This window comes from Haemaphysalis longicornis, unplaced genomic scaffold, assembly GCF_048455015.1.
Source record: "Haemaphysalis longicornis isolate Haplotype H1 unplaced genomic scaffold, Haemaphysalis longicornis Haplotype H1 scaffold_3, whole genome shotgun sequence".
In the NCBI taxonomy this organism is placed as follows: domain Eukaryota; kingdom Metazoa; phylum Arthropoda; class Arachnida; order Ixodida; family Ixodidae; genus Haemaphysalis; species Haemaphysalis longicornis.
In genome coordinates, this window is record NW_027526335.1 from 186,585,724 (window position 1) to 186,613,613 (window position 27,890).

General features: G+C 48.7%; 1 protein-coding gene across 3 annotated transcripts in view; it reads left to right on the forward strand.

Moving 5' to 3' along the window:
- LOC144175879 (luciferin 4-monooxygenase-like) overlaps window positions 1-27,890 on the forward strand; it is a 102,788-nt gene that overhangs the window by 68,898 nt on the left and 6,000 nt on the right. For all 3 annotated transcript variants that reach the window (XM_077704927.1, XM_077704926.1, XM_077704928.1), the window contains 3 exons: window positions 13,096-13,264; window positions 15,539-15,811; window positions 19,971-20,115. In XM_077704927.1, coding sequence (XP_077561053.1) covers window positions 13,096-13,264; window positions 15,539-15,811; window positions 19,971-20,115 — 587 coding nt within the window. The remainder of the gene's footprint in view (window positions 1-13,095; window positions 13,265-15,538; window positions 15,812-19,970; window positions 20,116-27,890) is intronic.

The following is a 27,890-nucleotide window of genomic DNA, read 5'->3' on the forward strand; positions in this document are numbered from 1 at the left end:
GGCGGGCGCCGCCATTTTTTTTTCTGACCACACGCTAGCACCGTCTATGAAGCGAACGCCGAAACCGACGCGCTGGGCTGAGGTGGTGCCACTTTAGTCAATGCCTTTTGTGCCTTTTGTCGGCGCCACAGCGTTGTGCGAATAATTTTGTGTGCGGATTTTATCATGCCTTGCTTTTGTTCTGTTCTTTTCTATCTTTTTTTTCTGTATGGTAATGTCCCGCCCCAGGGTTTATATTCTCGCATTTTTTCAATAAACTCAGTTGGAAGTTAGCGCGTGTGCCCGTCACCTCCCTCTGTCCTCTGTCATTGTTTGCGCTAAACGAAGCCATGGATTACCGCTACCAACTAGCCCGAACCTAAATTCTGATAGGCTGTTAAGTGCTCCGTTCTTTGCGTCAGTTCGTTCGGTGCCCGTGCATTACCGACTGAACTGTAGTAGTTTCGTATTAAGTGAGCGGTTGCATTGCTTGTGCGTGTGTGCTCTGCTTTGTTTTCACCACCTGCGGACGGATTTTAGGTCCTAAATCGCTGCCAGAGTGGAAGTTGCCGGTCCCGGCTGTTGCGAGCAGTAGTAGCACTGGAGGTGGTGGTGGCGTTGGTGCTCTGCAGTTCCGCGATGCAACGCTCCCGGTATGGCACCGACTGACATAGAAATCGATATATGGGAGTAAATACGTATTTTCAATGCCACCATGCTTGTTATGTTCACCGATTAGTCATGTCTACCGAAGCGTCGACGTCGAATGCGTAGCACGCGCAGAATATCGGCCACGCTCACCCGCCTCGCGATGTTCTTTCGACGAGGCGATCTCTACGCTGTTAACATTGCAGTACTATTTAATCTTTCAGAACTAGACTTATGATGGTTACTGACGAAACGAAATTACCTGGGCGGAAAAATAACACGACCACACAACCAGCCAAATTACTATTCGAAGGTTGTGATCATGATTGGCCTAACACTACGCAGCGACAGTGCCCTGTCCCTCGGAGCCAGTTGTTTTGGACCCTCTGTTTCCCCCACGAATGCTTTACGCATCAGCAGTAGCTGTTTTGTAATTGTGGTAATTTAGATTCCGTGAAAACGCAAAAGAATGAGAACCTTTTTTACTGACCACGTGGTGAACAGGTTGAGCTATGTTCCACATGGAGCGTTCGCGTATCTCAAGCTGCGTTTTCACATTGTGCTGCCTGCTTATCCTGCTATCGACCAGCAGTGTACGATAGAGAAAGGTATTCTTTCATACCGTTTGGCAGTGTAATGCGTTCGCCTGAAAAAGAAAAAAAAGGCAGCATCTCCACTCAGTGGATGATGGCTAGGGTGCAGAGTACGGGGACTTGAAATGACATCCAAGTTGCGCCTCGACTTACGTGTGATTTGCGCCCCGACCGTCATTCGATTTGAGCCGTGAGTTGCACCTTGATTATTCCCTAAATGAAACTGCAACTCACGGCTCAAATCGAATTTCGCCTGATTGTCGCTTGATGGTGGTGTGCGGACGGATTGACGCGGACGGGCAGGGGGAGGTCCTAAGGTACTCCGCACCGTTACAGGCGAGGGAGCACGCCGTTTGACGGTCGTAGCCCAATGGGTAAGACGACTGACACTAACTCTGTCTGGTATACCGTACACAGGCTCGAATCCTGGTCGTGCCTGTGTGATTTTTTGCAATTGTAAATGCTATGCGCACGGACGCGGACGGACATTGTGCGGTCCTAAGGGGCTCCGCACCTAAAAGGCCGTAATTTTAAAGGCTAGATTGGATGAAATGGGATGGATTGTAGGGTTTAACGCGCCGACGACACACAGGCGATGAGTCACGCCGTAGTGGAGGGCTCCAGATTAATTTTGACCACCTGGGGATCTTTAACGTGCGCCGAAATCTCGTACACACGGGCGTTTTTACTTCTCACCTCCATCAGAAAAGCGGCCGCCGCGGCCGGGAATCGAATCCGCGTCCTCGTGCTCAGCAGCAAAACGCTTTAGCCACTGAGCACCGCGGCTGCTTGAATGAAAAAGGGGAGTTAATGCCAATCGGCTATAATGACCGCACAGTATACGCTATATGAAATTGATTACAAGGAACCAGACGTTATAGGGACCGGGCGGCCGTTGTAGGGCACCACCGTCGCTTCAGCGAACAGCACCGCCCGTGGCGAAGCGCTCGTAAGTGAAATGCCGGTGGCGGTTAGCGCCAACGTTTTTAGAACAATTCAGTTTCACAGCTTCCCATAGGCGCCCACTATCCGGCGCGGCCGCATAGCGTGTCGCGGGCGCTAGGGGCGCTGTAGGCATGCTTTGCTCCGCACTCCGCGCGTCGTCTGCTACACCGGAGGAAACGCGGTGCGGCGCGACCGTGTTACCGCTCGCATTTCAAAGCGTTTCGCTTTGCTAGCGGAACAGTTCGTGCCAAAGCAGCAGTTTCTTCGTATACATGCATTTCATTGTTGCTGCGCCCGTTTTCATCTGGTGGAATTACGTGTCTGGGCTACATCTATAGCTACCGTCGCCAGTACATTCTTATGTGGGCATAGGCGGCCTCGCGCGAGCATAACTGTAAAAAAAAAAAACCCTTCAAAGAAAACGTAGCTACAGTAAAACTTCTTAAAAGCACAGTGCTCCTTTCTGATGCCACATAGTCATGCGCCGTTTACCGAACAGACTCGTCAATCCGATTTCGGTGTTTTTTCCTTTCCCATTCCCGTGAATCTTATTTGAAGATAACATGGTGAGAATAACAATACTGAGAAAGTAAAAATGGCAAATACAGAAGGAACATATATTTTCTTGCACATCCAGAATAGTATTGCATCGTTCCCTGGGCAAGAAAGGCAGCTCAAAGCAGCTCAGTTTTTTTTCCTGCATTTTGAACTTTTTCTGTGACAAACAGTTCACGGTTCTTCTTTCGAGAGAAGAAGTGCATGCGCATCAAACAGTAGCATTTGATTATCTTTGCGGTGAGGAATTCATGGTGCTCATTACAACCAATTACAGGCAGGGCAGTCGCATGAAGCCTGTCTAATACCATCCAGAAAATATCCCCGAACACTGCTGACGTTTCAAGCGTATCGTGCACAACCTCTTCTACTTCCTTAATTAATGCGTACAGCCGAAATGAGGCCTCTCGAAGGCATTCTGGCTTGAATGACCTCAACTCAGTCAGGCGCCTCTGGTTGAGCTGTGTTTCCTCGGAGTTGAACTGATCGGGAGCGGTTGTTTCCCGAACCATCACTCACAATGGAAATGACTGTAGCATTATGCTTGTGAAGGCGCACCACTGCTTCCAGGACTAGTTCCGCCAGAATTTTGCCAGGAGCAGCACCTTTTGTCGCGAACGCTGCAATTGGCTGGACCCAGGATTCAAACAGAGGAACAAACATCAATACTAGTGCATGGTCGGCTAGCTGATTGGTTCCTTCATTCGTGACGCCTCCATAGCCAACAAATCCATCCATCTTGTAGCTGCATTTGTTGAAGTCATATGCCTGGCGCAACTTGATCTCGTCTAAGGTCAAAGACCCCAACCTTTGCTCATCTGCTTTTCTATGGAACTGCTTCTGTATGGCTTCCAGACAAATGGGGTTGAAGCCGTACTTGCACGGCAAGCCTTTCAAAATTTGTGTCAAGCAGCTAAGAGAAGGAAGGGGCAACATTTTCATCTCGCTAATCAGCTTGTATGCCCGTGGACTTGTGATTCTCAGGATCAAGCAGTTCAAAATCCACTCAGAATTATACCGCATGCCACACGGAGCTTTTGCTATGAGTGACTTCAGTGCTGTCAGGAATGCCAGGCGTTGCAAGTGAGGAAGGCTACTTAAAGCTTCTTCTATTCCTTGGTAAGAAGCCTTCGCGAGCTCCTGTTTGGGCAGTGTGATTTCTTGCTTCCCCTTCTCCCTTGCAGCTGCAGCTCGGAAAACTTTTTTGGTCAAGTTTCGCATTTTTTTGCTTTTGTTCACCGCTGCCTTCATTGGCTTTCTTGCTCGCATTTGCCTTTGAAGGCGTAGGCACCGAGCACACACAGGTCGGGTTGTGAGGACAGAACACTGCTTGTGATGGACATTTTCTAATTTTCCTGTCACACCAGTGTGAGCTACCTGAATGCCTGAACAGATTTTCAAGCTGTCTGTCTCATTGAGCAGGTGCTCGACGCTAGCAGTGCTGTCTACAGTCTTATGCAGTTGTTTGTGCATCTTGTTGTAGCAGTTCACAACACAGCTACCATCATTTCTCACAATAACGGTCTTGCTCACTTTAAGCTCCCCTGCCACAAGTCGCCTGTCGAAAAAAACACCGCAAGTTTGCCCAGAACATTCATCGACGATGAGTTCAAGCTTCCAGTCCCTACTAGGTAACGGCACTGTCACCAGTTCATTCAGACAAACACCGGAGGAGTTAGTTGCTGAGGTGCTAGGTGGTGGCGTGATGCCCTCTGCTCCGAGCGCATCGCCTAAGGACAAAGAGGCCTCTCCACACGAGCCACTCGAACAAGGCGCACTTTCCGCCGATGCTTCAAAGCCGATTTCGTGCCGCTTTTTCGGTGATTTTCGCGTGCATGTCGTCGTTCTTGGCTTAGATATGCGCTCCGGCAAGCCAGGAAAGAGACGCGGCAACGCTCCTGGCACTAACTTCCAGTTACCACGGGGAATTAAAACCTCCTGGCCCTTTACAACATGCTTGAAATACTTTACAGTGTCTTGCTCTTAGAAATGTCTCTCACATACCTTGGATTTTTGAGTAAGGCGCCTGTCCTTGCGGTGCAGCATTTGTTCCCATTGTTTCGGGTTCGATTCCCGGCCGCGGCGGCAGCTTTTCTGATGGAGGCGAAAAGCAAAAACGCTTGTGTGTACGAGATTTCGGCGCACGATAAAGATCCCCAGGTGGTCAAAATTAATCCGGAGCCCTCCACTACGGCGCGCCTCATCGCCTGCGTTGCGTCGGCGCGTTAAACCCTACAATCAATCAATCAATCAATCAATTGTTCCCATTGTTTAAACTCCGTGGCCTTACGTGGTGGGGTAAAAAAATGATGATTTGCGGCGTCAATTCTGTAGCCACTCGTACATCCCGGCGCAAAACACGAAGGCATTTCCACTACACAAAAGCAAACATTCGGAAACCGGATAATTCAGGCCCACGAGTGGGGAACGAAATCGCTTCGAACGACGCGCGCCCGCCAAAGCGCGCGCCTGTCCGCGCGCCCATGCAGGAGCAGGTGAAGAAAAGCGTGACTGCAGCGCCACTAGTTCGCGTGACCGCCACCACGGCCGCCTCGGGAGCGGAGCTGTGAAACTGAATTGTTCTAAAAACGTTGGTTAGCGCAGCGTTGTTGCGCATGGCTTTCGGTCGTTCTCCTGGGGTACCGCTTGCAAAGCGGTGTTAACCACAAGGGCTTTTTAAATGAAGAGCATTTCAGTAACTCACGATGTCACCCGCGTTGACGTCCGTAGTCCGCATCGCTCCCCCTACACTACATAAAAAAATAATACTTACCGGCGCCAGGTTTCGATCCCACGACTCTGCGGGCGGAACGCAAGGTACATGGTGCTCTACCCACTGCGCCACAAAGCCGACACAGAATGGAAGCTTACGAACGCGCCTTATATCCTTGACTCATTCAACCGTCGGCCACAGGTGCGCCCTCTCCCCCGCGTCCTCCTCGCCTTCTCTCCGTTAGCAACACCCTCTCTCACCGCGTTCGGTTCGGGCGCACAACAGGTGGGGACGTGCGTAACACCCTCTTTCGCCGCGTTGGGTTCGCGCTGAGCAACAGTCGGTTCGGGCGCAAGAACAGGTGGGGGCGCTCGCATCGCGCTCTCTCGCCGTGATCGGTTCGCGCTTAAACCACATATGTCGTTCGCGCGCGCTCCGGTCTCTAACATCTGTGGCGTGATCGTGACGCGTTCGTGTGGTGGCGCGATTTCGGCGCTATAACACTCTCTCGCGAGGGGCATTGGATTGGATTCGATTGGATTGGCTTGGCTTGGCTTGGATTGGTTTGGATTTGGATTGAATTGGATTGAATTAAAGTGGATTGTGTTGGATTGTGTTGCGTCATAGCCGCGCCACGTTGCGTCATAGCCGCTCCACGTTGCGTCATAGCCGCGGCAGGGGGTTCACGGCACGTTTCACGTTTCACCATCGACTTCATCGACAATGTCTACGCTGGAAGACAACAATTACAACAACAACAACCAATACGTAATCCATACGACTTGCAGGCGCGCCCCCCGCGGAAATGCTCTGCATTTGATCATGCCCCTCGCGAGGGGGATGTTTCTTTTTCAGATCGGTAAATCTTGAGCGTGGAGGTGACCTTTAAGACGGAAGCCGTTCGTGTGATTTACTCCAAACTCAGTAATTACGAATAGTAGACGACGCTCAATGCGCCAAGCTGAAAGTCAAGCAGGAAGTGCAAGTCCGTTCCTTCATGCAAGTTTTTCATGCTTGCGTTCAGTTTGGTGTAACTAGGAGTATACTGCAGCTAAACGTTCGTGCAAAGCCGGTGTACAGCTGATCCAAGAATGCTGCGACGCTGGCCTTTAGCAGTCGATGACGAAAAGACGTCGTGCACGAGCGAAATACAAAGCTAGGGGGTGCCTTCTAAATTTACCCCAAACCAAGGCTTCTGCTAAACGACGCTGTCTAACTCCATTAATTACGGTAGAAATGTGTTTATTTTCACAGAAATACGTTTACTACAGCCATCGGGAATCGTTTACAGAATAAATTCTGCACGACAGTAGAACGTGATTGCTTGTCGGGGAAAGCATTGCTTTACCAGAATTGCAATTGTTGCTGGCTAGTTGGTTAATGGTTTTTCAAAAAACAATTCCCGCGTGGCTGAAGGACGAGAGATAGAAGGGTGCCGAAAACCTGCCCTCAGTTTCACGACTGAATGCTGCGGTCGAGGTTTACAAGCTGCCACCTACGCTTGAAAAATCATGCACTCCTGCGTCGAACGATGATGATGGTTTATCGCAAATCTTTTTCGTGTGGGTTCTTGGTTGCCTTCCGGATTTAAACTTTGACTAGTTCAGCTTTTAATTTGACGAGCACGCAGTTTGGTCTTTTGATTGCAGCGTCTTTGACTTTGACCATTTCCTGTTCGAATTCGCACGAAGAAATATTCGTGTTCAACCATCGTCTTCGTTAAACAGAGGGCTGGATGATTTCGCTGTTTAATTTTGCACTTCCATGCAACCCTCTCAAAATTCTAGCTGCTTCCAGCGTGTCCGAAATGCGTCTGCGATCGAGGACTCGGGCTGATGCACCCCTATTTGAGGCAACTAGATGCGCGTTTTTGGTTTCTTCACAAGGCATTACACGATTTTTTTGGGTACTCGGTAAAGCATGCTTAACCAATAAAAACACAGGCTGACGTTAACACTGCCACAATTTTTAACTATTGGTGCAAGCCTTTATTCCACGCAGGTGGTAAAATGGGAAGGGAAAGGGGGATGGTTTGTAGCTTGGGCTGTTGGGTGGTTGAACCACTTTGGTTCTTGATAAAATGACCACTAGAAATGTGGGAGTTCCGCTTCGGCTCTCAAGCTTCCATGCTGGCACAATGTCGCTCCCCCAAGCCGCAGGCACAAAGCCCACGGCTGCAGAAAGAAAGTGTAAACAGCCACGACGTTTCCACGGCCACACGGTTATCGATCCGGTACGTAAGTGCCTTTCTCCTCAAAACACACGTATCGAGGTATCCAGGCGTTAAGGGTGGCGTGGAAACCGTAATAATTGAAACCAGTGAAGATAATTTAAAATGGTTGAAATGAATACTAATATCATTCATTCATTCATTCATTCATTCATTCATTCATTCATTCATTCATTCATTCATTCATTCGTTCATTCCGAGTACCCCTAAAGGCCCTCTACGCGAGGGTATTACATAGGGGGTAGGGGGCAAGACAACATTATACAAAAATGCTGACAAAAATATAAAATGTTTTATAACCAGTAATTAGCTGCAACGAAGGGAAGAAACAATAAGTACAACCTACAGCCATACCGCGTTGTACAATCGTTAAACAATCAAATAAATTGGGAACATAGCTCGCAAGACCTCAATAATTTGCTTGACACTTTTGCGCCCATAATATTGGTTGAAAAAGAAAACAATATAATGTAAAAACAAAGGACAGAGAACATAACAAGTGGCAGTGTATGCAGATACAGCCTGCAGCAAGAGCAAGCGCAACGTGTGCAAGCTACTGCTACAATGTATGCACGAGGTAAAAACTACAAAAAACATTCTAGTTGGTGACCATAGTGTGCAAGAGCTGCAAGAATTTATTGGAATCTTTTTCGGTGGCAACATGTGCTGGCAAGTCATTCCACTCAACAATGGTGCGCGGTATGAATGAAATTGTGGGCGTTTAACTTTGTTTAGGTGATCGCGTCATGGAAAGAGAGCAGAGGGGCTTTCAAAAAAACTTTCGTGCAATGACGGGTGGGTATAAAGCTTGCGAAAAAGTGACAAGCGCGCATGTTTCCGGCGCAGGGCCAAATCAACTAGTTCAGCAGGGTTTTTAAGTTAGTGTCGCTGGAAAAGGAAGAATAATCAGAGTAAATAAACCGAGCAGCACGGTTGTGCACGGATTGAATATTTTTATTCCTACTCAGATCGCGCGGAGCCATGCGCAGAGCACTGCAAAAGTGCTCATGTCAATGTTCCAATTCTCAAACATAAAGGCGTCAAATAAGTTTACGTAGCCGTTACTGCATTTAAGAAGAAATGAGTGCTAATAATATTAGCTTGATTCGTACTCAGAGCGGGTGGGGCCAAGCGGACATAGCTACAAAAAAATTCCCTCGCACTTCCCCGAGGGGGAGAGTGTGTAAGTGCGAATGCACGGTTGTTGATTGCGCGATTACGGTGGATATCGTGATCTTGAAGTGGAGAGGAGGCGCCCAACACCCGCAGTCACTGAGCGGAGAGAGGAGGAGGAGAGTAGCGCCCGCCGTTACGGCGAGGGCTACACGAGCGCCCTCACGCGTCGGAATGCGGAGCGCCCGCTACGCGAGCGAGAGCTCTCCCGCCCGAAGTGGAGAGGAGGCGCCCAACACCCGCAGTCACTGAACGGAGAGAGGAGGAGGAGAGTAGCGCGCGCCCATCTCCCCCCGTTGCTAGGGAAGACGAGGAGGAAGACGAGGAGCGCGCGCACCCGCAGCTGTTGCTATGCGGACGACGGCGGCGGACGATTCAGGCTCGCTTAAGAAGTGCATTCGCACTTAAAACGCTTATGTCATTGTAACCCATAGCCAACTCTAGAAGCGTCCGATAAGTTTACGTAGCCGTTATTGCATCAAAGAACCCAACTCATCTGTCTAGACTTCATGTCACCCTACGTATCATCTCACAACCCCACCAAAACATTCAAAGCACCGAAACAAACACAGCAAAAACAACGGGAGGCTGCGTACTCCAATGCACCGGCTCATTCCACTAACGAGGGGAGCGCTGAGTGGTGGCGCCACCCGTCGAGCTGCCCGGTCCCTATTGTAATATCCTATTCTATCGGCGCACGTTAACGATCAACAGGTGGTCAAAATTAATGCGGAGCCCTCCACTGTGGCGCGCCTCATCGCATCGCCTATGAGGCGTCCGAGCGTTAACTCCTTAATCAATCAATTAATCAATAAATATTGTACTGTAAAGGATAAAGTTACTTGCAACTTTCAGGTGATTGCGTTGTTTCGCCCCTGATGCAGCTTTGCGTGTGATGAATGAATTTTGCTCCGTCTGCTTGCCGTCCAAAAAGTGCACCGAACAGAACCCAGAGTTAGTCGTTGGTACAAAGTCTTTGCGGTTTATCAATGGCGTCCACAGATGTCTCAACTCAGTGTCCGTTGGGAAGCGATGAAACAACAACATGCCGCAACCTCGCTGCATTTTCTCCATGCAGTGTCGTGCAGATGTGTGCTGTCGGCGACTTTCTCTCGCTTTCTCTGGTTGTCCCACAACCACCACACAGTGCTGACCAACCGATGTTTGCGCCTATAACGCCATCGCAGCATCGGCTAACACAGTTAAAGTTCCACAAAAACTAAGCACACGACGAGAAACTCTACTACTACGCAGCAGAGCACACCGCGCCGAGCGATGTAACAGCCCAGCGCGCACAGGCAACGCTGTTACGCCGGAAACGGAAGGCGCATGGGCCGCCGCGAGAACTGGTTTGCGAGTATTTTGCTCCTTTCCCGGCTACTTATGAAAAATTGTGTATACACAGAATGCAGCAAGAGAAAGGGTAGGGAAAGAAGGGAGATTTCGCACAATCGGATGATGGTTGGAGGACAGCGAAAAAAATGAGACAAGTGAAAGGGGAGAGACAAAAATTTATAATAAAAAAAACCCCGCCCGCATCTTCCCACGGGGGGAACTCGAGTAAATGCGTCGCAGAGTGGTAGGGGTACCGCGTGAATGTTGCGTAATTGGGTATGGTTTGGGAATGCTTAATTGTTATTTCGTCTTTATTATTCCTAATTATTGAATGAAGGAGAAGCGAAGGCAAGGAGTGTAAAGTTGAAGTCTGTCTTTATTGCTTGGTGCCGTCAAGCAAAGCGTCAAGTCAAGCGAAAGCTAAGCAAAGACGCCCTTGACTGAATCCCGAACGCGCGCTCCGCCGCTTATATACACACCGGCCGCGTTCGAGGGAGAGGAGTACGGGGAGAGACGCGCATGCGCACACTTCCGTACACAAGCGCGCGAACTTTCCACGCACCCACCACGCCGTTATCACGTGTACACGCCCTGCCGCCGTTACTGTTGAGCGCGACGCTGCGCACGGGTAGCTACGACGCATTCGCGCACAGACGCGCTCCCCCCGCACCGCCGCAGCTGTTGTTGAGAGCGAGGAGGGTACGGGGGAGAGACGCGCACCTGCGCCTCGACGCGACGCGCATGCGCAGTGAGCGTGTGGACGGTGCCGACAACATCGACGAGTGACATCGCGAGCCTAAGAAATGCTCCGCATTTAAAAAATCACGGTCACGTGGTACGAGCATGACAGAGAAAAACGAAAATAAATATAACAAGGTAATTCCTACTTTCAGAGTCTCACGGCAACATGGGGCAAGAGAGGGGTCAAAAGAAGATTTTGTCACGAAGCCGAAGATGACGCAATTGTTAAAATAAGTATATTGGAGCGAACTTGTGCTCCCCAAACAGCTGAAAAAATACAGAAGCGGCGAAGCATCAGTCAATAATAATGACATGCGCAGTCGAGTGCGGGCGAATTGAATATTGCGACGTCTGCTGTGCGGGCATTTATCCCTCGGCGCGAGTGTGTTTCGTACCGTCGAATTGCACCCAGAACAGTGTAGATCAAAGCAGATTAATATAGGCTGGTGACGTTAGTTCGAAACACTCTTCCTACCAAAGGAGATAACACGTGCGGCGTAAAGAGTGGAACACACGCTTCACTTGCCCCACGTAGCGCGCTGAAAAGCAGTCAGACAGGGAGTTTCGACAGGAAATGAGTGTACATGCCCATACAAAGAGCAGCAAAAAGCAGGAAAAAAGTTCAGAAAACAAAGATAACAGAAGACAGGTGCACGCCCATGAACCGCACCTGGAGCTACACATCTGGTCGGCTCACGGTGGCCTCAGTGAACGCCGAGGCGGCATGCAATGAATATTAGAAAACAGGAATGCAAAAAAAAGGAAGGGGAGAGGAAAGCAATCACACATGCTCGCATCCTCAAATTGATTACAAGGTGAGAGGATCAAAGCTGTTAATAGTACCACAGCCTTTTACCCAGAACATAATGTCCAGACTTGCTGGTCAGGTTTGGTTTAGTGCAGCCACTGTGCTCAGAAACGCGGTGCCAGCACGCAAATATAACAGTCTATTGGGGGTCGCCTACTGAGGGGAGAATATTATTGAGGGATATAAGTGAAAAAGGATAAAAGTATCCCGAGTAATGCAGATTGCCAGCACATGCATGAAAAGGAGAGAGTGGGAGGAGAATTCGAAAGCCCAGATTGTAATCGGAGGAAAAATACGTAAGTTTCCCAGATATTTTATTGATGCCAAGCAACGCTGCCGTAAACGTATAGATAAGGTAGGACTCTCAGACATCGATATCGTGATGCGTTCTAAAACTAGACTCGAGAATTGTGGCCTTCAGCTGTTCAAACGTATGACCAGGAGTGTTCACTTGCCTTGATAGAGGCAAAGTGGGGCAGGATTTTGCATGAGAGCGGTGATTGTTAAACCCCAAACGGAAGGGTGTTTGTGTCTTGCCGTTGTATTTTTCGCTGGAGAGGGTGCATTCCAGCAGGTATACGACGTTTGCGGAATCACAGTTAAAGTTCCCGTTAACATAAACATACTAGTTTGAAGCCGTACTGGCGCCGCGTGTAATGTTTCCTTCTAATGCGTCCACCATACTGTTGCCGTCAAATAGTGTAATAAATATAGGGATGTTAGGGGAGGCTCCTCTCCTTTAAGATTATTCGGCTCTGAGATAGTTGAAGCAAATTTGAAGCAAAGTTAAAAAAACCAAATGAAAATTTTCCTTGACACACTGCTATGCTGCCAACTGGCTGGTAATATTTTTGGTAAGAAAAAAGCAGGTTAAGCACTTACCCAAGTGTATTCCCGTGTTACGGTTAATATCGGTTAGTGAGTTACAGAGGACTCGATGAAGATATGAGCTCTGAAACTTTGTGGCGAAAGCGTGGACATGGTTAGTACTCGATAGGCACGGCTGTAGATCTTTTGGAGAGGCTTTTGTCCTGCAGCGGACACAACCGAGCTTATGATGATGATGATAATAATGAGTGAGTTACAGAAGTGAAGGTTGGCTACAGTAATAAGTATTTATATAGGAAATAACATTCCCCTGTGCTGCCCAGTTTGTTTCCTACACTTACATGGTAATGGCTGAGAGCCCCTTCAAAGTACCTCGTGACGAAGTATGCCGCACTTTCAACATTTCCAGCATCTACCTTGCACTCTTCCTTGTGTGAAGTTATTCGTTGAAATTACCTTTTGGAAAGTGATCGCAGCAAAATTTTGTGGGGTCACCAAATAGGTGACTACGTGCAAGATACGAGCAAAAGGAATCACTTCGTTGCAGGTCGAGCTGCATCTTGGAGCCAGGAGACAGATGCTCAATCCTGGAGTCTATGGCACACGCCTTCGGCCTCTCCTTCACAACATTCGCTGTTTGCCTGGGAGCAACAGTAGTGATCACTTCGACCACGCCAGACTTCGCAGAACTGGCTGAAGTTGTGGAAAAACACAAGGTTTGCATTGTGTTAACTAAAAATACAACACGTTTCCTCTTAATAAAGTTAACTCAAAAAGATCGTGAGAAAGCCTTGATGAATCAAATCAATGAAACTAAGGAAATTACTCAAGCAGTTTGGCGGCGTGAGCGTATATTGCGTATTCGTTAGAGCCACTCGTGCCTCTCGTTCTGGAGAATATTTCCCAGCCAACTAAACTTTTCGAACTTCTACGTGTTACCCCAAGTTATTCAGCTACCTAAAAAGCATTTCGGTAGTACATTATCGCATTGCATAACGCAAGGCTCTGAAACAAGGCTTTATGAAGACCTCCTTGTGAAGTTGTAGCGGATCCTACGTGTCAGCGATAAAATCAGTGGCATACAGCCCTCTGTACGGCAGGGGCAATACAGGCACCTGGATGACAAGAAAAGTGTAAGGTTGCGTAACGCACCGTTCAGAAACAGAGATTTATAGAGGCTAATGAACTTGCAAGCACAAAAGTGCAGGTTTATGGAGACCATGCGGAAAGGTAACATTAGGGGCAACACGTAGCATCCGCGAAATGTCTGTAAACATCAGTGCCTGACGCTATTGTGTCTGGCAGGGTAAATACAGGCACCTGAATAACAGAAATAATGCCACGTTAGGTTTAATCTCCAAGACCATACAAAAAAATGAACGCCGATAATCAAGACGTATCACTGAGACAAAAAGCTAAGCAGGTGCAAATGATATTCCTTCTTATACTCGCTGTCAAAAAATCCTTGCGAGCAGAACACATATGCTTGTCAATGTAAATAGCAGCGACTAGAACGACGGCATAAAAGGCATGAAGCAAAGACGAGTGTTGAAGAGCCGCATGCTGCGCCTACTGACTCGGTGAGCAATGTGTCTGGATGTGGTGGTGTCGTGGGGTCTCTGGGTTCAATACACTTATCCGCATCCACAGAAAATAAATGCAGAACTTCGGTGTGCATACTGATACCTTAAAATGCCTAATTAAGCTTTGGCGTTCTCTCACTGTTTAAACCACGCTCTGCTCTCTTTGTGACCTGCATATTTGAATTATTGTTTGAATATCATTAGTTGTGACGTGCGCACTTGAAATAATTAATAAAATTTTATCCGTTACTCCATAGTGAAACGTGCCCTCCGGAATTATGGTTATACGGAATTCTGAAAATACTGAATTTATACAGGCTATTGCGCACCCAGGCGTTCCTAATCCAGATAATGTTTCCAAAAAAAAAAACAATCAAATGAACTGCCGGAATAGAATTGCTTGGCACACTTTTCCCGCATCGGTATCAGTAAAGCGCGAAATACGGCGCCATATGTTCTCTGTTTAATCCGTATACACCGATGTATTATGGACCATGATTTAGCGCTTCTGGTGGTCGTAGAGAGAGAAAAATTTACACCATCTTCCCGCGATGGGAACCATGGGGTAGATGCAACGCATCGGGGGTTGCCGTGGCGTTTCCGTTATGTTAGCGATGTCAGCGTGTGGATTGCTGTTGTTGTGTATCCTATTTACGCAGCATGTTCATCCCCGATGCGTCGCATCTACCCTATGGTTCCCCTCGCGGGAAGTTGGTGTAAATTTTTAACCGAGCGCAAGCTGCGCGCTAACGCACAGCTGGCACGGCGACGGGAGCGAGCGCAGCCGAACGGAAGCTGCGCGCTGACCGCGCTGACGCACAGGTGGCGCTGCGGTGAGAGCGTCGGAGCACACAGCTGCCGCGGCGAGGAGAATGGGGGAGGGATGCGGACTAAGCCGTGACAACGACGCGGGACAAGGCGAGTTAAAGAGATGCGTTGCATCTAAAAGTGCTCACAATTTCTTTGAAGTAATACCATACTTTATTATTATGGGTTAAGGGCACATATTTCTGTTTTTATTCCTGCGGTATATCAGGAAAGGGATCAATTTTATGGTCCCCTAATTGCGTACATACAAACCTCTTTAGGAGTGAGCTGAATTCCAATTAAAGGAGGCTAGATAGAGGAAGGAAACGTTATTAGTAGTGAGCACAGGAACAAGGCGAGCCTGCGTTAACGGAGGTCCGAATAAACACCCTGCCCGTGACTGGTGCTGTTGAACTTTTTGTGAGCTACTTTGGCGCCTCACGCAGGGCTTCCAATTCACGTTTATTCTACGCCGCTCTAAGATAGCCACTATATTTGTGGGCAGTCAGTAGAGAACCATTCGTTCCTTTACAGTCTCCTATATTTATGGCTGCAGCATCATTTCTTTTCTTCAATCGTTCTTTTTAATTGAAATTACAGGTGGAGGTGATATGCGGGTTTCCTACAGTTTTATCCAACATGTCACGGGGTATCGATGCTTCGGGCCGTGAGCTTGGCACCGTGCGAAAGATCGTGAGCGCCGGAGGACCCATTCATCCGGCCTTGGGGGATCGGATTCTGCAGCAGTTTCACTTGACGGACTTCAAGAACTTCTTGGGGTGCTCAGAGGCACTTACTGGTTTTTGCATGCCACCAGCGGGAGACAAGGCCTACCAGAGCGTTGGGTTTCCCCTATCGCACGTGACCATGAAGGTTTGTTTAGTTTAGTAGCATTGCTCTCTAAGTTTTTATTGCTTCAGAGCTAAAATAGCCCCGAGAATGAAAAAGCCACGTGTAGGCTTTTGCCTGGGAATCTTTCGCGGAGGAAGTTATAAAGGTAGGAGTCAGCGGAAGGCCTGGTGTGGCCTGTGTACTGGTTGATTTCCTCTGGGTTCAATCCTCCGTGGGTAGTGCAGGGCGCTCGCACCGCTTCGAGGAGCGTCGTACTGGCCCACGTTGGCTCTCGTTTTCGTGCCTGGTGTTAACATTTTATTGAGGGTGCAATTAATCTTTATACCAGAGTGTTCCTAAGGTTGTTCCGCACATCCAAACCTTTATTAAGTGGTGATGCGCCTATTTTTAAACGAGTTACGGCCATTTTATATTTCCTCTGGGAGCGTCGAACCAAGTTAGGCTTAGCGCACGCACCACGTCAGCGCTGCCAGTGGCTGCAACGGCGCCGAGGATGACCGTCGTTGAGTGTCGGGGCCCCTTCGCCGGCTTCAAGTCGACGAGACTCGTCAGGAACTTCGACACATGCTGTGCTGTGTTTGGTGCGGTGCAGTGAAAATCTGACATTGTCGCTCACAAGTGTGTGTCTGAACGGCCTAGTCTAGGCGACCGTCGCTCGTACTTCTCGCCAAGAGGGAAGAGGAACAACTCAACGTCATCATACGCAAAGCCTGCAAACAGGCACTACGAATCCCCAATAGCGCTTCGATAGCTCGGCTGCTGAAATTAGGCCTTCGCAACAGCACATCTGAACTAATCGAAGGTCACCTCTCAAGCCACAAATTCAGGCTAGAACTGACAACCACTAGCAGAAAGCTCCTGGGGAAACTTCAGTGGAACCCCCAAGGTCAGCTACAACCCAGAGCCCTTGCGTTGAATACGAGGCACTCCATACAAATCAGGCTAATCCCTCGTTACACGCATCCCGAACATCACGAATGAAGACGACAGGCCAAGGCCAAAGCCCCGGATAAGACTTATGGCAACGACGAGAGAACTGTGTATATAAACGAAGCAAGCTGCAAACAGAAGAGAACAATGGTGGCGGTGGTGATGACAAGAGACGAATGCCTTACCAGCGCAACCATTCCAAAAACTACGAGTCAAGACGCGGAAGAAGTGGCCATAGCGCTGGCTATTACTCAAACCAAGGCAACTACAATCATCTCCGATTCACAGCAGGCCTGCAGAAGATTCATTGCGGGAATGATGACTCCAGCAGCACACCGCCTCCTGAGCGCAAACCCCCCAAACCGGAAGGTCATAATAGTATGTGCCGAGGCACACTCCCCCCTCGCGGGCAACGATTTTGCCCACGAGACGGCCTGCGCACTCGGCAACCAGGCCATGGGATAAGAGCCTGACCCCACCCCCTTTTTCTCCTACCAGGACATTACCCATCACTACAGGCTATAACGAAGGACCTATTCACCGTCCCAGCCCCAGTTGAGTAAACACCAAGGAGCCCTGCTATGACTACTACAAACAAAGACGTTCCCTCATCCGGTTCGACTTCATAAGCAGTACCCTAACCAGCCTTCACCACAATGCATGTTCTACGGACAAACAGGCTCCCTGTATCCTGTAATCTGGTAATGCATTCAAAACGAAGACTTGCCACCCACTTTCTCTAACCCAAACCTCGAGCAGTGGGAGACTGCGCTGTCAAGTGCACACCTCGGCGACCAGGTCATGCTGACGGAGAGGGCTGAACGTGCGAAGACAGCGTTTGGACATCTGCACTGAGCAGCTACTCCTACGCATAAATAAGCTGAATAAAAGTTGGTCTCTCTGTCTCGCGTGCGCGCGCCACTTCACTCTTCCAAGCCACGTATGCAGGCACCCAGCGGCTCCTACGCCCAAGTCTCCATGCTCGCAATATTTGTGCGACGACGTGATCACAGCGACTGTGGAGGCAGAATGTAATCTCCCGAAGAGTTTGCTAACTTGCCCGGCTGGTTCGAGAGGCATCGCCCAAAGTAGAGACGAGCCAACGAGAGCCCAGGCTTCTCCGGAAAATTATACAGGCCAGGATGCAGGAGAAGTGACGTCTGGCCTCCGCGACTCGGACGCTGCGACACGAGCAAGTAAGCTGCGCCGTGAGCGAGGTGCCGGTGACGGGCTCTGTGCGACGGCCATGTGCACCGAGCTACCGAAGGAACATTTCACGGTTATTCTACGACCGATCAATGGCATGAATCTTCAAATCTGCTGCCAAGTCCTGACCAGGGACGCAATTCTTAAAACTGCAGGCTTTAACAATGCGGAAACGACGGCGGACATTGTTCGTCTGAACGTGACAAGAGCCTAATTGTTATCAGCACGACAAGCATGAGCAGCCACCTATGACAAGCTTACGTCACTGGTTACGGTGAGAAGACCTACGGACTCTGTGCATACACAACCCCACTATATGAGTGCGCAGAGGGGGTTGTGCACAACATTCCCACTGCAGATGACGACACTGCCGTTATGGCGAGCCTTGTCTGTACGGAGATACAAGCTATCCTCTTGCCCGGCGTCTTGGCACCTCTAAATAAGCCGTCACCGTATTTGAGGGAGACAAGGTACCTCACTTCGTATGCTATAGAGGCGAGGAGTACCGAGTCTTTCTTTATAAAAAGTGCCATGAAATATGCTCAAACAGTGGCAAGCTTGGGCATAGACGAGATCTGTGGCCCACTTTGATGGATCCCGCGCGCCCACGTACTGCCTGCGAGAGTTATCTTAAACCCACAGGTGGGGCATGCATGTGAGGCCAAATGTGCCCTCTGTGGACAGGGTCACAATACTGGCGACAAGAAGTGCCGGAAACGATACGAAGTCTCATATCTGCTCAAGTACCATATCTGTTCGCGTCCCCAGCGAGAACGTGAGGAGGTGCTCTCTCTCTCTCTCTCTCTCTCTCTCTCTCTCTCTCTCTCTCTCTCTCTCTCTCTCTCTCTCTCTCTCTCTCTCACTGCTGCATTGTCGATAGTCTTTTTTGCGGCAACCTGAACTCGTCAATCTCGGCCAGTCTGCACGCCTGCCTGTCTGCCACTTGATTCAGACGACGGGCCGAAACACCAGTGAGAGAAGGCATTAACGTAAAGTACATAAAGTACATACGCGCAATACCATTCCGAACAACTAAACCACTTCTATGGCTCGAACATGTTCTCTACTCGTACTCGTGCAAAAAGTTACTTCTATTTAACACCAAAATTTGTCATCCCACCCTAAAGAAAGTTTAGAGAAGCGCGAGACTGTTCTCAGATCAAAACTGCGTCAAACTTGGGTTAGAACGTTCGCTAAATGTGCGTCCAACCTTCTGTGAATGTTTGTCCAATCGGTCGTCCAATTTTAAAACACTTCAATCGCAAACGAAGAACAAACCCATGCCACGATTTCTGCGCACTAACTAAACGCATCTACGAATGATCTAAATGTATACCGATACGCGGTTATTGAGATATTATACTCCGTCATGATTGATCTGCGTGTTGCCTTATCCAGAACCGTGTCGTTTTCACGATTTTCGAGTAACCGTTTTTCACAATGGAAGCCCGGTATCACACACGCGCGGTGTGTCCACAGATCTTATTATAGCTTTTTGGTCGACCCACCTGTCTATCAGGAAATGCATTAGTTTTATGACAGACGCCTTCGGATCAACTAAAAAAATATAGGGGCTAAACCAGGAAACCTCCATTCAGCAAATTGGGAATGCACGTTGCATTTTTTGCAACAAAAAGAAATGAGTAAAACAACTTGCTAAAGGCGATGCCGAATAGAAACAAGATGATAGCTAACCCTGGAACAGAATTTGTTCGCTCCTGTGGCTCCAAACACAACGAGGACAATAGGTCCCGTCAGACGGGCACGGGAGCTGCCCAAACGCGGAAAAAATCAATTGAAATTCAGAAAACCTGTATTGCCTTCGTCACGGAAAGAGGTAAAAGAGGAAACAAGCGCGAGGAGTGAGTACAGGACGGAATGCTACGTGGCAGGGGTGGTAGCAGGCTACCGTATTACGGAATCATTTGCAGCGAATCAAGGATGTAGCCGCCCAATTTCTGGTTCTGCCACATTGGCATTTTTGCTAGGCTTTTGTCTAGATTGTGCCGCATGAGTACAACTTTCCCTCGCGGCTTTGTTCCAGGTGGTGAGTCCACAAACCGGCCTATGCTTGGGCCCGGGAGAAAAAGGAGAGCTGTGGGTGCGAACACCGACCATGTCTCCTGGTTACTTGAGCGAACAAGGGGAACTCTTCCCGGTGACTGACTCACAAGGCTGGTTACACACTGGTAAGTGTAAGTTCAGGTGGGAGTGTGGAACATATTCCGCAGCGACAATTAGTTTACTCACTCTAACGCCGTTAATTAGAAGTAGGAATGAAGTGTGTGTGTTAGCCGCCAAAATTAGCGAGTAGGGATATTCAGCGTTCTAAATGTTTCGTGTTCCATCTTAGCACTATGATGAAAGCAAGCTATCTGCAGTCGAACCTCGTTAATTCGAACTCCTAGGGGATATAAAATCTGTTAGAATTAGCCGGAGTTCGAACTAGCCGAAGACCCTTTAATGGTGGTACAGTGTACGCTACCAGTATTAGAAACGAATGTACGATAAACTAGGCGGTTCTTAACATCTTCCTCGGGCACTTGAAATAATTATGTGCTGTGAAAAATAAGCAAAAGAAAGGGCAGCGCCCGCTGGAGAAATAGCAGGATTGCACCGATGCAAGTGCGCAAAGTGAGACCGCATGATTTATGCCCGTGCTTCCGCAGTGTGCGCGGAGCAAGCAGGCGGTTACGAGTTTCGGAATCGGAGAGAGCTAGTGACGTATTGAACTTTGGCCTTCCGCTTTGAGTTTCACCAAAAGTAGTCTCTACGGACGGAAAATATTGTTGAAATTGCCCGTCGCACGTGTTTCATGTTCGAATTAGCGAAAGGTTTCTCGCATTCAAATGCACGTCAGTGTGCGGGGACCAATGGACCAATCCGTTGGTTCAAATTATGCGACTTCGAATTAACGCGGCTTGACTGAGTGAGGTTGAAAAGATGTGTAACAAAGCAAAACTTCCGTCACCTGGCCAACTGAAAAGACACAGAGCGTCGATTTATGATAAATGAATAAATACCCGCTTGCTTATAGGGAAATGAGAAATTGTTGCCGGCAACGGTTGTACTTCAATGTTTCAATAAGGTATGTCGTATTTACCACCATACAAAAAAAAGTGAGTTGTTAGACATGAAAAACACCTGACCTCCCAAACAACTTTTTCGAAGGGAGATATTTCAGAATTTGATTCTTAAAAAACAATCACTACTTATGTTAAAACGTCCAACTCTTATGGGTCCTTAAGCTAACACTACTACTGCGGCACTTCCTTATTGCGAAGCACTAAAAACACAAACGAAAAGGCGCGGAGTTATTTTGGGTGAATGGCATGAAGATGTTTTTAGAGAAACATTTCGGAAGTTAGGAATGAAACGAAAAGCACAGAAGAAACTGGCAAACGCTCAGCGCTCAATCACATTAATGTGTCGATGCGAGCTAGTTGGTACCCCATCATGGGAACAGGTTAAGCGCCACGCACAACTGGAGGAAGGAAAACGGACAGGAAATGGGCGCCCCTTTCCTGTCAGTTCTCCTTCCTCGTGTTTTGCCTGGCGCTTAACTTGTTCCCATGCTCAACCACATCGTTCGCCCCCTATTTGGTTGCGTTCACCAGCTGAACGCCGACAAACACTCTGCACACAGAAGACAAGCCGTCCTTGTTAGTGCTCTACTGCTTTCCAATAACAGCGTTGTGCACGATTTACAAAGGAAATTATCGCTCCCTTGTCACCATATTCCTTCCACGCTGGCAACAAGTGCAGAAACGGGACGAATCGGAATGCAGGTCCTAGTACCGGTAGGCTAAGCTGGGCTGATCGATCGGCAGTTCTGCCCGATCATCGGTTCGGTGTGCTTTTTCTGGACAAAGTACTAACCGAAACCATATCTCTGGCGACCTGACTGCTCTCATGCTTAGTATTCTCTAATGCGGTTGTATTCTCAGCAGAGAAGAGACATACAACCATGGTTTCACAAAAGAAACGAGGAAAACATCTGTCACACGCGAGAATCTCTTCTGCAGCCGCTGTTGTGGCGACCGACGCCTCGGGCGCTTCCGCGCGTGCTCGCCTGGACAAATCACAGGAATGAAAGAGGCTCCCGCAGCTGCACTTCGGCTCTCTCGCACGAAACGGAAGTCCGGCCTGCATAACAACAACAACAAAATGTTGTGCAGCCTGCACTAGTGATGCGAGGCTGCAGAAACAGCAGAGCTTACGGCCTTACCTAGGAGGAAGTTGTTCGAGCTGTTTGTTGGTCTTGAGGACTCAAACTCGCTTTTCCAGGAAGCACGTGGTAATGTAAACGGTTCCCCGACTCTTTTCGGACATGTCCTGAGGGAGGAGAAACCACGTAGATTCTTAGGCTAACAACTCTATCGCCGTGAGGAAGTTCAAAGCGAGCGCTTTGAGCACTTTTGGGTAACCTCTTTCACCGCGTTCCCCCAACATCTCGTCCACGGCCTTGTGCAGGTCAGACATTCCACCGTCGGCATTGTTCACGTAGTTGACGACGTATGTGGCACAGATATAGTGATCGAGAATGACAAGTCCAGAACGCAGGCAATCCAGATGTTGAATGGGTTGACCTACGTCTGATCGGGGCGCTGCTTGTACAAGACGCAGGGACGACTGACTGCGTCTCTTTTACTCTCCAAGTAGGGACCCTTACTATGCACACCAAAGTGGCTCTAGAAGTGTTCGATGTCATAGTATGTCATGTGTTCCAGGCAGTCGTGCATCACTTCGTAGAGCTCCTTTAGCGAATGCGTTTGCGCTCGTCTTTGTGTCCTTCTTTGTCGTTTAAATCCCAATGCTGGCGCTCGCAAACGACTTCGCGTAGAAAGACTTGGTCTTGTGTGCCTGATCCTGGTCTATCTTCGGAAACTACAACTGTCCGCCGTCATCGTAGAGCAGAGAAATCGGGGCCCTACCTTCTGCCGGACTTCTGACCAAGCATTGGCGAAGCATGTTACACGACGGCAGGATATAAGACACGAACCACGGCACATTAAGGGATGATTTTTGTGGCACTCTGTGTATGCGCTCTTTTGTTCGTCCTCGTCTTCTACATCGGGTTAACATACTGCAGTGCGCCAGTGCAGGCTCATTGCTTCTCCTAACATTTTCCGCTTCCCATTTTGTTGGTATGCTTTTCAGGCGCTCCTCACGAGACGCACTGCAACTGTGCTCGGAATTTTCTTGGTAGTTTTTTCGGGCGCTCGGCATTTTGTTGGTGTTTTTTCTGCGTGTGGACGGCGCAGCAGAGAGCTTAAACAGCTCTGCAGATAAAAAACTCCAGAAAGCTAACAAGCCAGATTGAGTTGCTGGCGGTCTTGATTAGTTAAATGGGGCACTCGAACTTAACCTTAACCATCACGCTGCTTCCTCACTTCCTTTCGCTAATCGGATCTGGCGCGGACTTGGTGTTGGAACCGCCATTACATGCTCTATAAAGGCTTTATGATATTTTCGGCTCCAGGGCACGCTATATTTGCTGTTACTTTTGTTGTCGTTTGCGGAGTCTTGAGGGTTAGTTTACGCATCGACGCTACACCTGCGTTCTGAGGCATCCCGGAGGCAGGGCTTCGAATTAATGAGACCACCTGGGTTCTTTAACGTACGCCCCAATGTTGCCACACAGGCGTTGTAGCTTTCCGTTTCGATAACAAAAAATTACTCCCACCTCCCCTCGCGGGAACCCCTGTGTAGATGTGACGCATAGGGGGTTCCGTTGTTGTTTCCGTTAGGTTGATTCTCCCATCGCGTGAAACGTGCCGTGAACCCCTGCCGCGGCTATGACGCAACGTGGCGCGGCTATGACGCAACACAATCCAACACAATCCACTTTATTCCAATCCAATTCAAATTTAATCCAATCCAAGCAAAGCCAAGCCAAGCCAAGTCAAGCCAAGCCAAGCCAAGCCAATCGAATCCAATCCAATGCCCCTAGCGAGAGAGTGTTCGCTATCGGAGAGGAGAGGGGGTGATCGGCGGAGAGCGCAGCTCGCGCTGCGAGGAGAATGGGGGAGGGGTGTGGACGGACAACGACAACGACGTATGGAGGGACAACGCGAGTGAATGAGATGCCGTCGCATCTAAAACGTTCCCCACGGACGGGATCGCACCCGCTTTCTTCGGCTCAGCATCAATCACAACGCCTTAGTTACTGCGCCGCCCTGAATGGTGCTGGAAGGCTTTGACTGAAGCAACATGCGAATAGTGAAATGGGGCAGAGTTTTTCAGTCAAGACGATAATGGGATTAAACAAAAACAACTGAAGAAAGCAACGAGAAAGGGTGGGTAGGAATGAACATGAAAAAATGGCAGACGATTACTACACTTTCTAATGCAAAATTTGTGCGCAGCCCGGACTGCAGCCTTCTCGGTCACGACGCCTATTGGCGGTGAGCGCGAACACAGGCGGCGCTGCAAAGCGCGCCTCTGGGACGTCAGCTTAGGGATTCTCGCATTTGTCGTCTGCTTCACTCAGGATCGCTCTCCCTGCTGTTTCTTTGCGCTCGGTCAACGTCTGATGCTTGTCCGAACCAGAATTGGCATGTGGGTAACTTTTTATCATAATCGGCTTAAAATCGCGTACATTAGCTCATGGTGCCAATTAAAGTATAGTTTTGGATACCGCTACGTGAGTAACATTGCCGGCGCCACCCCATTCCTTGCGAAGCCGGTCCTGTGCGGAGCGCGAAGAGTCGGAGCTAGGCGTCAGCTTCTCATGTAAGCATTCGAACAAAAGGAACAGTCAGCTGCTAATAACCGACAACAGCGAAAATGGAAGACCAAAACAAATTCTAGGCCTTCAGGGCTGTCGGCTTTGGCAGAAGGCATCACGATTCCCGGTAATTATATGTAAGGTAAAACAGTTTTTGCAACCTTGCCGAACGCTCGAACGCGTTTTGTCACATCACTTTAGGTTGTCACGGCATGAAAGTTTGCCGACATGCACTATAGACTGCAAAAACTGTAGGTTGAGTTCCAAATAACCCAGTGTGTATATACGTGCGTGCTGATTCTATACCAGGCATCTAACTAGTATGGAAGTTTATTGAGCAAAACGAGTCACGTCTTCGTTAAATTTATAGTAACAAATATATGTTTGTTAAGACCTGGAGGGATATTTCGGAACATTTTGCACAGCCATATCTTCCCGATATTCGGATATGCGTTATAGAAAAACTGCACTCAAGAGGAGGAGGAGGAGTAAGGGGAGGAGGGGAAAACTTTGTTTAACAATTAAATCGATCTGGTTAGTGGGCCGGGTCCTCAGTCCAGGACAAGAGAGTAAAAGTAATTTTCTTCAAATCATAGAACGCCATCCTGAGTAGAATAGGATTTGTTCTTCGCGCCTGGAAGGGTTGAAAAGCAATAAAGAGCTACTTGGAATTCTTCTTCGGTTTCGAGTCTTGTAATATATGAAGGTATACTATTTATTACGTTAGTTAGCGAGTATATCATGCCTTCAACACCGTAATCATGTCATCATTGTTCGAGTTGAGAGTCAGTTCGTTATGCTAACGATATAATTACGATAGAAATTCGGAGCACAAAAGCCGCCTTCGAGTACTGTGGACCACGTTGTTTAGGGCGCGATCGCGGTGGCGTAGCGCAAACCTTCTCATTGTATTTGCATGTGAATAAACAAAGCACGCTGCGGATATGCACCTTCTTACAGGCAGCCGTAATGAAAGCCAATTTGTGAAGAAGGAAATGTATGCCATACAAAATGAAGGAAATATCCGCACGACCTTTGTGAGGCTCCCAAACATCCGGAAACCTCCTAATAAGAAGTTGGTGACGACGCAGGAAAATTAATGTGTTGGGCAGAAAAAAAAAAGCAAGAAACATTAATCCGGTACAAGACAACAACGAAAGAAACAGAAGAAAGCCGCTTCATTTCCTGCTGTGCGATGAGCGTGTAGAGGCCGCTGCTTGGTACGTAGTATTAGACTATTGAGTCTTCATAGGAGCATCTCAAAAATACTGCAGGGAAGCCTACGCATTTTCAATACTTATCGAGAAGCTCTGATCGCTGATCCTCGCGAATAAGCAAGAAAGGACGAGTTACACACGATCTTCTGACCGATACTCTGAAGAAAGTTGTTCTCTATCTCTTCGTGTGTTGCAAACGTGTGGGGGATACAGCTTCAAATTATTCAGATGCGTCAGAAGCTGGCAAAATAACTGAGTCGCTAGAAATATGCTTTTTAACGCACTACAGCAACGAAGCGGGCGATTTCTAGCCCAGGCACTGTTGCCCCTCACAAGCGGAGTGTAGCAGACGACAGCGGCGCGAATCCCTAAGCCGACGTCAGAGCCAGGGGGCGCCACTCAAAGATCTCACCCCCAATATCTGCTGCGCCTGAGGAAGTGGTGGTGGTGGTGGCGTGATGAGCGAACTCACGGCTGCGCACGCTGCTGTGCCGTTATCTTGCATCGCGTCGTCACCGCCGAGCATGCTGTTCTAAGTCGTGTTTGAACCTCTCACGCAAATGTCGGTGATTGTAAGCCTCTGAGTCCGCGGCGAGAACTGCGTTTCAGGAAGCGATCGCAATCTGCGTCTCGGGAAGTGAACGCGTGATCGTCGAGCGCAGGACGGCGCACACTGTAATGGTGTCATCTCGCAGCGCGTCGCCGCCGTTCAGCATGTCTCACTACCTCCCCTCACAGTTTCGCCGTGCGTGGCCACCGAGGAGCGTCTTGCGCCGGTCGGAATACCGCCCTCCTCCTTACACTTTCGCTGACTTTGCTCCTCCGTTTCTTTCTGTCTTCGGTTCTCCCCTCGTTCGCTCGGTAACGAGGACAACGCCGCTGTCATGCTACAGTAGCGGGCGCCAGAGTGCTACGCACCAAAAAATAAGGCCCTTCCATTAATTTGTGTCAACTACGAAATTACATCGGGGCACTGAATTTTTAAACATAGATTGCTATTGGCGGTGAGATGTTTGAGTGGCGCCCTCTGGCTCTGACGTCAGCTTAGGGACTCGCGCTGCTGTCGTCTGCTACAACCCGCTTGTGAGGAGCAGCAGCACCTGTTCTCCGAATCGCCAGCTTTGATGTTTTAGTGCATTAAAAAGAGTATTTCCTGTAATGCGCTTATTTTTGCCAGTTTCTGGCAACTCTGAATAATTTCAAGCTGTGTCCCGCACAAGTTCGCGACAGACGAGGAGAGAGAGAACAACTTTTTTCAGAGCATCGGTGAGACGATCGTCTTTAACTCGTACTTTCCAGCTTATTTGCGAGGTTCAGTGCTCAGAGCTTCTCGATAAGTATTCAAAATTTGTAGTCTTCCCTAAAGCATGTTTGAGATGCTCTTATGAAGACTCAACGGTCTAATGCTACGCACTAAACAGCGGTCCCCTACACGCCGATCGCACGGCAGGAAATAAAGCGGCTGTATTTTCTCTGGCATGTATCAGATGAATGCTTTTTTTTTCTGTGCCCAACGCTTCTATATTTCTGCACCGCCACAAACGTCGTAGTATTAGGAAGATTGGGGAGATTTTGAAGGCTCACAAAGTTTGTGGGAATATTTTCTTCAGGACTTACGCATATATACCATTCTTCACAAATTGGCTTTCGAGGTCTGCGTGGAAGAAGGTGCATATCCGCAGCGTGCGTTGTTTATTGACATACAAATACAATGAGGAAGTTTAATTGTGCTACGCCACCGCGGCATGCCGCAGACCACGTTGTCCAGAGTACTCGAAGGCGGCTTTTATACCCCGAATTTCTATTCTAACCTTCCACGCGTAACGAACAAATCCTGGCGTACTCTGGATGGCGTGCTATTTATTTAAGAAAATTACTCTTAGTCTCTTGTCCTGGACTCGACCACTAACCAACTAGATTTCACTGATAAAAAGTTTTCTCCTCCTCCTCCTCCTCCTGCTCCTCCTCCTCCTCCCCCTCCTCCTCATGGGTGCAGTTTTACTATACGCATATCTGT